This window comes from Protopterus annectens, chromosome 1.part1 (genome assembly GCF_019279795.1).
Source record: "Protopterus annectens isolate FY-2018-M chromosome 1.part1, PAN1.0, whole genome shotgun sequence".
Lineage (NCBI taxonomy): Eukaryota > Metazoa > Chordata > Ceratodontiformes > Protopteridae > Protopterus > Protopterus annectens.
Window position 1 is genome coordinate 406371443 of NC_056726.1, and position 14801 is coordinate 406386243.

At 38.5% G+C, this 14801-nt stretch overlaps 1 protein-coding gene across 1 annotated transcript in view; it reads left to right on the top strand.

Moving 5' to 3' along the window:
- The window catches only part of LOC122805360 (interferon gamma receptor 1-like), a 1208195-nt gene extending 1199264 nt beyond the window's left edge, over positions 1–8931 (top strand). Inside the window, exon 8 of the mRNA XM_044075453.1 lies at positions 7306–8931. Coding sequence (XP_043931388.1) covers positions 7306–7785 — 480 coding nt within the window. The 3' untranslated portion in view covers positions 7786–8931. The remainder of the gene's footprint in view (positions 1–7305) is intronic.
- The last annotated feature ends 5870 nt before the right edge of the window (positions 8932–14801 follow it).

Here is a 14801-nt window from a genome sequence, read left to right on the forward strand (position 1 = left end):
ACCAGGGATCTATGAGTTCTACATATTATTTAAAGAAGTTACAAACTCTAGTTAAACAGCCCTTAATCCATACAGGCTTCCCAGATATTCATTCAAACGAAAATGCCAAGGCCTTCAGCTAAATACAGCTTCTGTGCACTCAAGGCTCTGTGGAACTTGTACCAACCTCTTTACAAATAAAAGGTTTTTATTCCAAACGGTTCCTAGTTCCCAGGAAAGAAGGCACCTGGAGACAAAGTCTAAACATATCAAGGCTCATTCAATTCTTGGAGGTCTCAAAATTCAAAATGCTAACTCCACAAAGACCACTGCCCTTGATCTCACCGACACCTTTATGGTAACCTAAATCTAAAAGACACATACCTCCAAATCCCCATAGAGGAATCACACAAAAGTTTCTTGCACTTCAGAGCTGGTGTGAGACATTATCAGTTCTCTGCTCTGCTCTTTCACTTGTCTGCTGCACCCAGGGTTTTCACAAAATATCTAGCCCCAGTGATAGCTTTCTGCAGGACAAATGGAATTCAGATTTACCCTTACTTACAAGATTGCCTCATTCAGGCAACAGACCTAGACAAACTCAAAGCAGATCTGCTTTACACCCAAAATGCACTAACTTCAGTGGGGTTCACCATCAATACCTAAAAATTTTCCAACAACCCCATAAATAGCATTTTATTCCTGGGAGCATTACTACACTCATTCCTTCAGAAAGTCTTTCTTCCTCCCAACAAGGTTACCTTTCTAACTCAGTACTTCAGAAAGGCCCCTGTCAGGAAATACCTCACAACCACAGAGTATCCCAGGGTCCTAGGCTACATAGTCTTTTGCATACTTATGATCCCCTTGGCCAAACTAAATATTAGGAAACTGTAGTGGTACCTCAAAAATGTGTAGTGCCAACACTCTGTCTCTCACCTTCAGGATAAAATTGCTTCCTTGTCTTAGGAAAGAGTTTGCCTGGGGGGGGGGTCCAAGCATGCTCCCTCAATCCAGACCTTCCCTTCAGGTTCATCCCTTTAGACCAAACTATGACAACAGATGCATCAGGAATTAGCCTCGGGAGCCCACTGCAAGAAAATCCAGAATCAAGGCAGTTGGGATTCCCAGTTCAAAAACATACCCTAAAAGAACTGATGACAGTCCAGAAAAGCCTGATTGCCTTCAAAGAACAATGGAATCCAGGAGTCCTGCTGGTAAGGACAGACAATACCATGGTTATCTGGTACATAAGCAAGTGGGGGGACTCACTGTGACCATGGACCTTTGAGAAACAACAAACTCCATATGACTGTACCTCATGGCACCGACCCTACTCGGAGAAACCAATCACCTAGCGGATCACCTCAGCAGGAACTTAGATCCCCACTATTGGCAACTACATCCGAAGTTTTTTCTCAGCATAGCCAAAAAAATGGGGTGTGCCACAGATACAACTTTTTGTCACCAAAGAAAATGCACACTTGGAAATGTTTTGCTCCAGGAATAAAACAAAGTTAGCCTGGAAGACATATCCCATTTCCTTCTTTTGGTCAGGTTTCTTCCTCTATGTCTTCTCCCCCAATGCATTTGCTACCCAGGATACTGCTGAAAGTAAGAGAAGGGCCAAGTGTAATTTAATAGCCCCAGCCTGAACCAATGCAGCACTTGTACCCTGTGTTGCTCAGTCTAACCAACAGAAACACGAGGTCTGCTGTTTTTTTTGTTTGTTTTTTTTGCATTAATGTTTATTATTTATTTCAGTGATGTAATTGCATTATTTGCATAAGCTATTTATTTAGTGAGTAGGACTTTACATTATTTCAGTAGGATTTTATGAGTGGACTCTCTTGTGAGTGGCTTCTATTGTGCATTTCAGGTAAATGAGATAAAAAATGTCAGTTTTATTGCACCATTTTAGTTTTCTTGTTTGATTTATTTTCAATTGTTGTTCTATTGATTAAATGTTTTATTTAGTTTAATTATATTTCACAAAATGTTTAGATTAGATCCATTAAGAACTCTATTAATTTTGACTATAAAACTGTTTCAAACTGGTTGGTTGCGGTTGTGATTTTCTCCTATTTTCTTTAAAATAGCAGCCATTTTCTTATTATCAGTGATAAAAATGTTTAACAACTCACAACCTTGCTTATTGAAAATGCTCTTTAAGTCCCGGTGTAACTGGGAGTCCTTAATAAGCCCAGTCGGCAACACACTAGATGCACGTAATGACAACATGCCATCAGTTTCGGTTGAGCAATGGCTCAGGAATATGAACGCTACCAACCAACACAGCAGTTTCGAGCAACAATTTCGGGGTTTTAAGGAAGCTTTATTCAGGTACAAATGTTTGCAATTGGAAAATGAATATCTGCACAAGTGTGTAATGAGGGAGCAGATTCCCAAGGGCCTTCGGACATGGAAATATCCGGCTGGGCTTAAGGACTCCCAGTTACAATAAGAAAATGGCTGCTATTTTAAAGGACGTTAACAAACTTGATACTGAAATTAAGTGTGATTTATTACTTAAACATGGGTTGATTGAATTTAATAATTTATTTAAAAGTGTTGATAATGACTTGGTGCAATTGCAAAAAAGGAAAGAAAGAAAACTGTTCAGGGATGAAACTGATTATGATGAGGGGAGGGCATACCCTGACCCCCCCCCCCCGGGCCAACAAGCTAGGTGGGCTGAAAGATGTGAAGAGGTTAATGTAATTAATGAAGACGATGATGTGGTAGATTCAGTGGATGACAATGTCCCTTTAGAACCACCACCTCTGAGGAGATCCCAGCAATTGAATCAGAGGGGGGGAGACAAGGGAACGGAGGGTATGGACAAGTGAATTATCAGAATCAGTGGAGGAGGGGGAGACAACAACAACAGTATTGGAGGTGATGAATGATACCAATGAAAGGGATGGGATGTATGAATGTACCATTGTGAAGAATTTTGAGCATGATTTCAGCATTTACAATTATAGTAGGACAACTGTGAGTACTGATTGGGTAGAACTGTTCTCAAAAGGGCTCAACTTTGTGCCAACAACTGGTAGTGACATTGTCAATACTATTTTGGAGTTTAAATTATTCACTGGGAAGTTGAATCTGGAACTCTTTTTTACACAACAGGGGGCTGGACAATGCATGTTGCAGGGGAATCTATGCTGATTAAATAGACCAAGTACTTTCATTCCCCCTATGCACCCGACAGTACAAATGTATGAGACTCTTTGTGAAAATGAATTCAGAAAAGTTGTTGCCAAAAATAATAACAAAAAACTTCTTGATAATAATGGGGCCAATAATTTAACTAGGCAAGAAACTACATTGCTCCGTGATATTTTGGAGAATGATGAAATCAGGATTATCAAATCGGATAAGGGGGGGAGGAATTGTTATCATGGATGTGTGTGATTACAAAAGTAAAATAACTGACTTATTGTACAGTGACACATACACAGAGGTTTCCAAAAAATGAGTTGAATATATCCTACAGGCGTATAGATTTAGACATTGAACAACTGTTACTCATTGAGCAAATTACTGTTGAAACATCCAGATTTTTGGAAACTAAGCATCCTAGGATTCCTACCATTTTTGGAATCCCTAAAATTCATAAGAGTATCTCTGACCCCCCCCCCCCCTTACAACCGATTGTTGATGCAAAAGCTTCTAAGACCTTTAATTTGGCTAAATATATTCACAACACTGTTAAGCACACCCTTGATAACAGAGACCTGGTGATCAAGGACTCCTGGGACTTTCTGTCTAAAGTTAAGAACAGTATGTACCACAAGGACTTGATCTTGGTCACCACTGACATCTGTGACCTCTTCTCAGTAATACCCCATGATGTTGGACTAGAATGGTTCTATGACTATTTATGCTTAAATAGTACATTGAACCATGACACTATCCTTACTATCATATCCTGTATGGAAATGGTTCTGGACAACAACTTTATCACTTTTGAGGGACATTTATTCAAGCAGGTGCAGGGGGTGGCAGGCGCATGTTGTGCACCGTCATTTGCTAACATTGTATTAGCACAGTGGGAAGACCTCTATGTAGTGAACTCTGAATTCAAGGACATGTGGGTACTATATGGACGGTACCTGGATGATATGGTCTTATTTTGACATGGGAGTGACGATGACCTGAATAGGTTCTTCGTTTACATCAACAACACTACCAACTTTTTGAAATTTACCATGACCAAGGACCTTGAAACCTTGAATTATCTGGATGTTACTATTAAGAAAGATCACTTTAAGGGTAGGTTTACTTCGCACCTTTATAGAAAACCTACCTATTCTAACTCTTTGTTGCATTTTGGGAGTTGCCACCCCCTGCATCAGAAAAAATCCCTTGTCAAGGGGCAGTACGTGAGATTAGCCAGAATGGTGTCTGACCAGGACGATTTTGTTAAAGAATGTGATGTCCTAATGGGAATGTTGCAGAAAAGAGGTTACCCCTTTAACTTTGTCAATGACATAGCTGAAGAAGTCAAATCAAAAAGAGCTGGGAGTATTTATTCTACACTCTTAGAGAAGCCTGAAGGTTTGAATAGAACCTCTGGTTTGGTCAAAACTGACAGTTTTACTAGGGCTTGTGTCCTGCCCTTCACTAGGGATTTTTTTAACATTAGAAGCATCATTTATGATTTTTGGACCATTTTTGTTTAAATGAGAAGATCAACAAAACGTTGGGGGGAAATAACTCTTGTGGTTTACAAAAAGGTCACCTTCTTGAAAGGCCTGGTGGAGAGGAAAATGTTAAAGGCAGGCCTAGGTGGAACTTTTAAATGTGGGAGGTGTGGACAATGCCCCTATATATTGGACACTGATTCCATTAGAGTCAGGAACTATGGTAAAATTACAACTAATAGAAAGTGTTACTTTTACACCAAGGGAGTGGTATATATTGCAACCTGTAAGGTATGTGAGGGGTACTATGTGGGGAAGACAATCAGAGCCCTCAGACAAAGAATATATCAACACAACTATGATATACTAAAAAATAAAGAAACCAATGCTTTATTTAAGCATATAAAGGTACACCCGACACATTATTTTACATTTTTTGTACTTGAACAAGTAAACCTGGGTCCACGAGGGAGATCAAATGATGACTTCCTTGAATATTTAGAGCTCAAGTGGCAGATTAAATTAAATGCATTTCAACCACCTGGGCTCAATGACAAGTTGTCTATTAGTTCTGTATTAAAACTAAAATCAGCTTTTTATGTGATTTTATTCAAGATCTGTGTTTTAAACTATACTTCAATACATAATGCATTAATGTCTATGTGGTTGGTAGGTGGCAATTGATGTGTTGTAGTGGGCAGTTACTGTGATTATGTGTTACTGTCTTTTTAAACTGCTTAATTATTTAACAGGAAATGATGTTTGCTTTGTCAACCAATGGCTGTAAAGGTTAGGGTATTTAAATATGGCATTGTTTGTATGTTCTTGTTCTGATGAATTGTGATTTTGACGAAAGCGCTTAACTTTTTTCAATAAATTTTCTGGATTTAGTGCTGCAGTGTTCCTTTGGTGATCCTCTTCATATTTTTACAAGTTTTAATTGTGAAATTCTTTGAAAAATATGCCACAACACATCTTTTGGTTTGAATTAACATTTTTTGTTGTAGTGTGATGGCATACTCAATGTTCCCCTATATTCATTGCATTCTGGCAAAAAAAAATTGTCTAAGTTCTTTCAAGCAAAACATGCTCATAGTACAATTAAAAGATTAAATATAAAATGCGTTTAATAATAAACATTTGATATTCTCTTAAAACAAAGAAATGAAATACAGTATTTTTTGTCCATAAAAGTAATGTTTGGCATCATCTGATGGTCCATTGGATATATAGAAGAAAGGAAACATAACACTGAAACGTTTACAATTATTTAAAAAACAGTGCTCCTTTCCCTTGCATCTAAAGGTGCGATGCAGGGGCACTTTAGAGATGCTTACTACAATACCTCACTCAGGGCGACCACAGTGGTGCAATGGTTAGCATTGTCACCTCACAGCAAGAGGTTTTCCGGTTCAATCCTCAGCTGGGGTGCCTTCTGTGTGGAGTCTGCATGTCCTCCCTGTGGCCGCGTGGGTTTCCTCCGGGTGCTCCAGTTTCCTCCCACATCCCAAAGACATGCTGCAGATGGATTGGACACTCTAAATTGGCCCTAGGTGTGAGTGCGTCTGTCTGTGTACCTTCTGTGGAAGGTTGGGTGCCGGGCTGGCAACTCAACACTGTAAAACTCCACTGCCAATCATGAGCGAACAGGTGATCTGCTGTGGTGATCCCTAACCAGGAAAAGTCAGAAGAAGACTACAATATCTCACTCAGAAAATATTTCTACAAAATTTCTGTATATGCAAGAACATTGTGTTACGTAGTAGTGATTTCTCACAGATCATATGTATTTGAATGTGTTTATCCATCAGTGAAAAACTTTGATGGATTAATTACCTTTTCTTTTAGATTTTGGTATTCATTTGTATTTTAAGAGTTTTTTTAAGTAGCAAAAGTATCATCTTGTTGAAGTTGTAGCAATTTTTATGGTTATATTTGCCTGCTTTTACTCAAATAATGTGTTACCAATTTTTTTGTTTCATTTGTAGTAGTTTGATCAGCATATTTTTGAAAAGGAGATTACTTTACTTTGGTGTAACTTCTACGAAATATCTAGAAAACATGACCTAAGATTGAAAATGCCTGTGCATGTGCATAAGACTGGGTTTGTGTGCGCATATATGTGGGGGAAGGGGCATGTATGGATGTACATGAGTGGACAAACCTTTGTATGCATGTGAAGTAGGAGTGCAGCAGTAGATTCTAAATTGCTCAAGATTACAACTTAAGAACAAATTATGTAAAATAAGGTACAGTGGCACAGCAGATAGCATTGTCACCTCACAGCAAGAGGTTCCCAGATTTGATTCTCAGCTGAGGTGTCTTCTGTGCAGAGTCTGCATGTTCTCTGTGTTTGTGTGAGTTTCCTTTGGGTGTTCTGGTTTCCTCCCACATTCCAAAGAGATGCAGTAGGTAGATTGGATACTCTAAATTGGGCGGAGGTGTGCATGTGAGTGTGGTGTGGAAGAACTGCAGTGGCAAGGCTAGCTACCCAGCAGTGAAACCTTAGTTCTAGTTGATTGTCACTGTTGAAGTGACACCACAACCTCATGTGCAGAAATGAGAAAAGGGGGTTGTGGATGGATGATTTAAGAATATGTTTTACATTGTGCCCTAAAGTTAATTCATTTGTGCCCATCTTATGTTTATTGTTTGTATTTTATACTTGTGACAGGGCAATATTGTGAGATCCTGGCATCCATACCCAGCCAGTGAAGAATGCACAGAAAACCATCTATTAATTGTACCTCCTTCTGAAAGAATTGTGAAAGTACCAGAAGATCACCAGCTTGTCTGTGAGGAAGACAAACAGCAGAGCCATAAGGAAATTACCATCAGTTCTGAAAGTAATCATTTACCAAATGAGAACGTTAAAGCAGAAGAAACAGCTGAAGCAGAAAACTTAGTGGAAAATAGCGATATGTCAGGAGGAGCATATGGCTTAGAATCATTAAGTGAACCAAAAGATGATAGCAGTTTTCGTCCCTTTATTTATAAAAGCACAGTAAAGACTTGCAGAAATGACAGGCCTCTTCCAGTGACTGACACAGTGAGACCAGTGGCATGTATTACATCTTCAGGCTATGATTGTCCTCAAGTTTTGGATGTTTTAATAGACCATAACAATGGAGACTGCATCACTGGTTATAAATGAGCTTATAATAGAAAAAATGACTTGAATGCTTTGATTGTTCTCACCTGCTCTGCAGTCTTATGGAGAAGCAGTCTGAATGGAAGCATTGCATAAGCTATAACTGCTAAAAAGAGAGAATTGTCTCAGTTTAGCCATACATGCCAGCAATACATTTTCAAGGCAAACTATTTTACTAAGATCATGAGTTTTATCTGAGTCATTACTCTCATTACCTGAAGTTTGTGACATACCTTCTGCCAACTATAGCATTAATACCAACACTGCCTCGTTGCCTTTAAAAGTGACAGCTGTGATTGCACTACCTGACTGCAGGCCATTGTTTCCATAATCACAATGTTAGCTAAGTGAAGGACTGCAGATAAGTACGCTCATTAGACAGTTTAGTTACCGAGCAAAACTCAGAATCTTGAATGCACTGCCATTTATACTGCTAGTGCAGTCTGCTAATAGACTCCATTTTTGTTTATTTTATATAATGAAGAAAGTCATTTTTAAGTTGTACTTTGGCTATAAAACAGACATGGATAATTTGTGCAATATTCACAGAAAAAATGAAAAAAGAAAGAAGCATATGGGCCAAGGTGTCAGCTGAAGAATCTCACATTCTCATAGGGACATTGACAAAGTCATGTAATGCAGGGAATTTTACATGGGTGACAATGTACAGACAGATGTGATTATACAGAGTCTGTTTATGTAGAAATTGTTATATCAGAGGGACATCAAATCTGAATCTTAAAAGATGTATGAAATGAATCGGCAACCATCCAAAACAATTCTGAGGTTGTGCCAGACATGTTTGAGTGTATCGATAGGGCCAAAGTGAAGTCAAGGAAATGTACAGAATAAGGCAATGTGAGTGAATAGTAAAGAATATTATTCATCACAGGGTCAAATGGCGTTTTGGCAACCCAGGCTGCAAAGATCAAAATGTTTACTCATTGCATTACATGAAAAGATATGAAGTTGCTGCATTTTATTTTGTTTCAATGCACTCATTGTGGTTAACAGTTTTCAGACATGATTAAAACAAGGGCGTTAACATTGCACTGTATTTTTAATGCTATAAAAAAGTACAAAATAATGTATCGAAAGGTCTAAGATCTATAAACAGCGTAAATAAATGTCTGGAGCCATCTGGTTATATTCTTATACCTGTACTGTATACTTTTCTTTAGTCAGAAAGAAAACTGATAGTCACTAGAACTGTCTGCATGGTAATTGTTGCTGCAAAGTGTCAAAAGATTCACCAGTAATGAAGTTATGAATTACTACGTATAACATAAGTGAATTTCATTCCTTCAAGGAGCTGAACACAGTGAAGCATATAACAAAAGACAGTAATTTGCCATTGGCTCCAGATTATCAGTCGACTTGAGTACACTTGCATAATTACCAAATGAATAATTGCATTCATGTTTCCTGTGTGTGTGGGTGTGTGTGTGTGTGTGTGTGTGTGTTTGCGTGTGTGCGTGTGTGTGTGTGTGTGTGTGTGTGTGTGTGTGTGTGTGGGTGTGTGCTCGCGCGCTCATGCCCATGTGTGTCTGTGTAAAAAGATGAACAGACTTAAGTATGGTAACCCAAAAAGCAGGGTACAGACAGACATTGCCAAATACTGATACAGTTACAGATGATCCAGTGGTCTATAGGTAATATGTAGATAGAAACACACACACACACAACACACACACACACACACACACACACACACACACACACACACACACACACACACACACACACACACACACACACACACACACACACACAAAAAACACACCTTCCAGATGTCAGTTAATTCCATGAAAAACAGACTTCATTCCACGTCTCTTATGAAAAAACTATTTGTTTATTAATAAATAGTTTCTTTCAATTCAAACGTATCTTTTTGAATTACTGTGCATATGTCTGAGTGTCAAGATCTCCATCTTTGGTAAGATAAACCACTCCCCTGCTCCTGCTGAAGTGAAATGCCATCTGGATAAGTTGGACATTTTCAGAAAATAGCCACTTTTCATATGTTCTGTATTAATCAGTTACTGTCTCTGCAGTTATGATGTTCTGTTACTTAAGGCAGAAATGTACCAGTGTTTATTCCACTTGTGAACAGTTCCCTGTAAGGCAGAGTAAAGAAAAACTTATGTGTATCATACTTTATGAACTACAGAATACAAGGTATTTACATTTACAGCCATTTTTCAGTTTTGCAAACTTGGTAAGCTAAGATAGAAAACACAGAAAATACATGCTTTTTAAGACTTGCCTGCTTTTTAAACTGTTCATGTAGTAATGTATTGCAGTTAAGTCCCTGAAATTTACTGGGTGCTAGCAAACTGAATTATGTGGATAAAATGAAACATTACTGTTTGTAGACATTGAAGGATAAATGTTGGACTAACCCTCGTGGGCCATTTTAAGCCTAACCAGTTTTCATTCCAAAGGTGAGAATCAAAAAATGTACCTTGTGACTTTGAGGTAAACACCTTAGTCATTATATCAAACTCTTTAGGTTGTCTGTAAGGCTTTTCTGTCTGCTTACCATAAGGAGAAATGTGAAGAAGCTGTGTTGAATAGCTGTGTCCATGTACGTAAATGTATACTTATCGAGGCCACATTCTGGGAGTACTTTGGCAGTGCATCTTGTTAATGGCAGTAATGTGACAAGAAAAATATATTTTAAAATTAAGTAATGCTAACATGCAGTTTCATAACTCTAAATTTGTATGCCCTTCTTTTCTAAAAATACATATAAAATAGGTGGTTTAAAGTCAGTTTTTATTTTATACTGCAAGAAATACTAATTATTTGTAAAGACAAAGAACAGTATAATTGTAGAGAATTTACCACTTAGAACAAATGTAAAGTGTCTCTCCAGATATAGCAACAACCACAAACTAGGTGGTCAGGATTCCAAATAAACTTTCATTAAAAAAATAAAATGGCATCAAATTCCTCTAGTGCCTTGGCTTTAACAGCCTTTACAGTGGTTGGCATGTCTCTCCAAATATGTCTGTGACCATAAGTGATCTTTTTCAGAGTCTTGTATAGGCTGGCCATAGGCACACAAGGCTGATGCTTATAGTGCATTTCACTAATCTTTAACTCTGCCATCACTGAAACTTGCCTCAACCTAGATGTGGCGTATTCATCAGCTGTTTTTCACAAATGAAGGATAGGAACTGGGATAATGAAGATGAAATTGCAGTTGGGGGTACCGGTGATGTTAGGAAGCCTTGCCTCTAGCAGAGCAGGATGCTGGGAAACATGAATGATGGATAGTAATGTTACCAGAGCAGCATTAATAAAAAAATGCTGTACATTATATCTGCTGTCCAGCATGATGGAAAATTGGTGGTGTGGAGTCCTTCCTCCTTGAGATTCCTGATGCTCCTTTGTACTCTCAATAGTGGTCATCTTGGCTAACCTAATCCTAATGACACTTGATTAGAAACACAAAAGCAGGCATGAAAAGATTGTGAAATTGATTGTTATCCCCACCTCATCTACTGGCAGTTCTCCAAATGGGTGCAAAAGGATAGGGCAGCAGTCCATTAACTCCCGGAATACACACACAAACCCACACTTATGCACAACCATATGTGCACAGGCACATACATACAGAGGTAATTTGTCAGTACTTTGTTATGGAAATGACACTACATAACTTGCTAGAAGGTGACTTGAAGATCATGGTTGGGTCTCCAGTCATGTCCATATTATTGTAAAGAAATTGATGTCAAGAAATTAACCTCATGAAGAGAAAGGTGAGGGAGGTGAATGTCGTCACCCATTACAAGACTATATAACTTCTTGGTTATAATTAGGGAGACTCCGTGAGAAATCTTTGCAGTACATGGAGCTTTACCTGCTCCATGTATTACAACTTACAGAGGATACAGAAAAAAGTACAGATTTTACGTCTGTAAAATGATGCTGCAACACAATTCTTTGTAGTATATTGATCTTTAGTTACTCCATTGTACTACATAAAGCTTTAGCTGCTGAAATGTAGTACAAAGTAGGGAAGAAAACACGCTTAGTATGTCTTCACAGATAGTGCCAGAAGAGAAATGCATCTCTGATCCTGAAACAGCTGTAAAAGCTGTAATGTACTTCATGCTGACATACACACGCAGACAAAAAGTGTAATAGTATGAACTGCTGCTTTACCTTCTTGCTGCTATGTCATGGTGACTGCTGTTTATACTCTAGCATGAGACTAGAGGGTTATAGAACTGAAAGGTGCTTATGAAAACTTCTTGTCAGAAAGGTGCCTAACAAGGATGACTTTTTCCTGATCTCAGAGCATAAGCATGGTGCCTTACGTACTACAATACAGTTACTTGGAAATTTTTCACAATTAGAGCTACATTGTACTTTGACCAGGGCAAACAAAAAATCTCATAACCTAAAAGTGTCTACAAGTCAAAGAAACAAAAGCAAACTGTAGGTAAAAACTCCTCTCCAACCAGCACTACCAACACTATCCCACTTACCAGGAGCAAATACATTCTTCTAAAGCACACTTTTAAGTGGAAAGTGGAATAACATATTGCAAAATGTAAGTGTTCAACAGGAAAAAGGCATTTGATTAATCACAGCTTATTCTGTAGAAATTACCCAGGTTTAGGACATGACAAAAGAGAGTAAAAAGCTTCTGCCTCTGCTTGATTTCAAAGATTGATTCTAAACCATTCCTCACAATGGTGCTTATCATTTTTTCCTGTTTGGACACTCAGCCTTAAACTCCATGCTTTGCATTTCAGGTTGGTGCCCACAAGATCTACTGAAAATTTACTCTGTTGTGCTTCAGGAGGTTTTAGACCTGAGCAGAATGGTCCACATTCTTGCAAGCTCAATGTGCAAAATGTCAGTGCTGTAATATCTTGTGTGGACACATTATTTTATCTGCTACCTTCTGGTAAGGTGCTACCTTCATTCAGACACATTACTTAACCAGTGCAATATAACTGTAATTTATGAGGGCCCCCTATGGCCAGCTATTTGCTGTTTTTATACATTTCCTTCATGTGCTGTCTTTGGTTGTTGAGACTGTTGTTTGGAAACACCTCTTTGTATTCACCCAACCTCATTACATTTTAGAGCCAGTTACAGTACTACAGTGACAATGTTTCTGACAGATGACTTTTTTAGGCATGTTGCCTTATGATCTTCAGATTCAGAAATCTGAAAAAATATGCAGACAAGACTGTAGCTCTTGTTTGCTCAGTCCATCCGATCTGATGTATGGGTGATCGAGCCTCTTGTCTGATCCAACCCTGCAGGTTTAATACTTCAGCCTTCAGCCCCTTTATGAAATTCCTGTCACATAATGCACCCCTCTCCTTAGGTCCTTCCATCTTATTTACTGTCTTCTTGATTGGAAGTGTGATCTCTGGAATCCAGGTGCTCCACCTCTTATACTGTTAATTTCTTTATTTGTTGGTAAAACACCTGGGAACATCCTGCCTGTAGGCCATTGTCAGCTCTTTCAGTGCAGTCCTTCAGTTTGCTTAAGAGTACTTCTAAAGCTGATTTGGATCATCTGATGTAGAAGTTCCAAAGAACTCAGATTGAGATGGGTTCATTCCATCACCCTCGGCTCCAAAGGTAATTGCATCCAGCCCAATTCCAACCCATTATTGCTCCCGTACTGACCCACCTGTCCATGCTGGTTACTTCAGAACTATTGCTCCTGCTGGTATCTGTGACACAAGTGCTGACACTTCATGTGTCATCAGCTGAAAGGGGGTTTTCTCCAACTCACTTGACCCTGACTCCCATAGAACCATTTGAGTGTCATATCCAAGGATTCAAGTTGGTGATTTTAAGCTGCTTCTACTGGCACAATGCCCTCAGTTTGGTTGGAATCTTGGAATCATTATCCTTCAACACCTCTATTGTGGTTCCCTCAATGGGTCCTGTGACAACAGGAGGCACTGCCAGCCATGCCAGAAGAAGTAGGGCAGTGGATGTGTAACATCTGCCAGCACAGCTAACTGGAATTTTGTAATTAATTATATGTCATCTGTATATCAAACTGATTTGTACAGATGCTTGTGTTAAAAAAGTGTTTGCAAAGCTGCTTGTGTTAAAATGTATCAACAGTGTGTCCTGCTGGAAAGAAAATAAATGTACATGTATTATTGTAACTGAATTAAATGTAGATGATATGACAGAGGACACTGGAAGAGAAGAGGTTAATCTCAACCTTCAAAAATGGTAATAAAATTAAACTACTGGGCCTAGGCCATATAGATGTTATCTTATAGTTTTGAATGAAGCCAGAGATGCAATGTCTGTAAGAAGTATGGCCTAGTAGCTCTGTAGGAGGAGTAGAAGTGTTAAAAATAGTTTTATGACTCCCAGCAGCTGCACCAGATCCGAGCAAAGCTCTGTCTATGTGTCTGGTAACACATAGGTGGTAAATCCTGACAGCTTTTAGCAATGTGGATTTCATGGGAACCAGACGTCAGATGACAAGATGTTTGTGATGTCATTCTATACAGAAATGTTTTGATATGAGAGGAGACTGAAGTCTCAAGAGCAGTCTGTTCTTGGAACCTGACAGAGGAGGAAGACCACTCACCCACTTTATCTTGCACTAGTAAGTGCCCAGGGATAGTAATTCTCTAAATCAGTTAGGAAAATATGGTGAGAATAGTTGAGTATTGTTTTTTCTGTAACTGTGTGAATCTTTACAGCTGTGTTGTTTTCAATATTTCATGTGACTGTTAATAGATATTTAGTATTTTCATGTTCTTTTATTATTTAATAAATATTTTTAAACTTCTCATTGTGACAGGTCTTTTTAGAAAAATATTTGTTTTCAGAGTATTTGCATATACTCCACTCCTAAAAGCTTTGCTGTTTGGTCAACATTACCATTTGTATTAATGTTAATTTCACTCAGTATAACTGGGTACTCTTACAATAGCCTTAGGTAGCTGTCTTTGTAGTTCCTAGTGACAGTGATAACTACCCTATAATCTGGACAGAAGTGGGCATACCTAGTA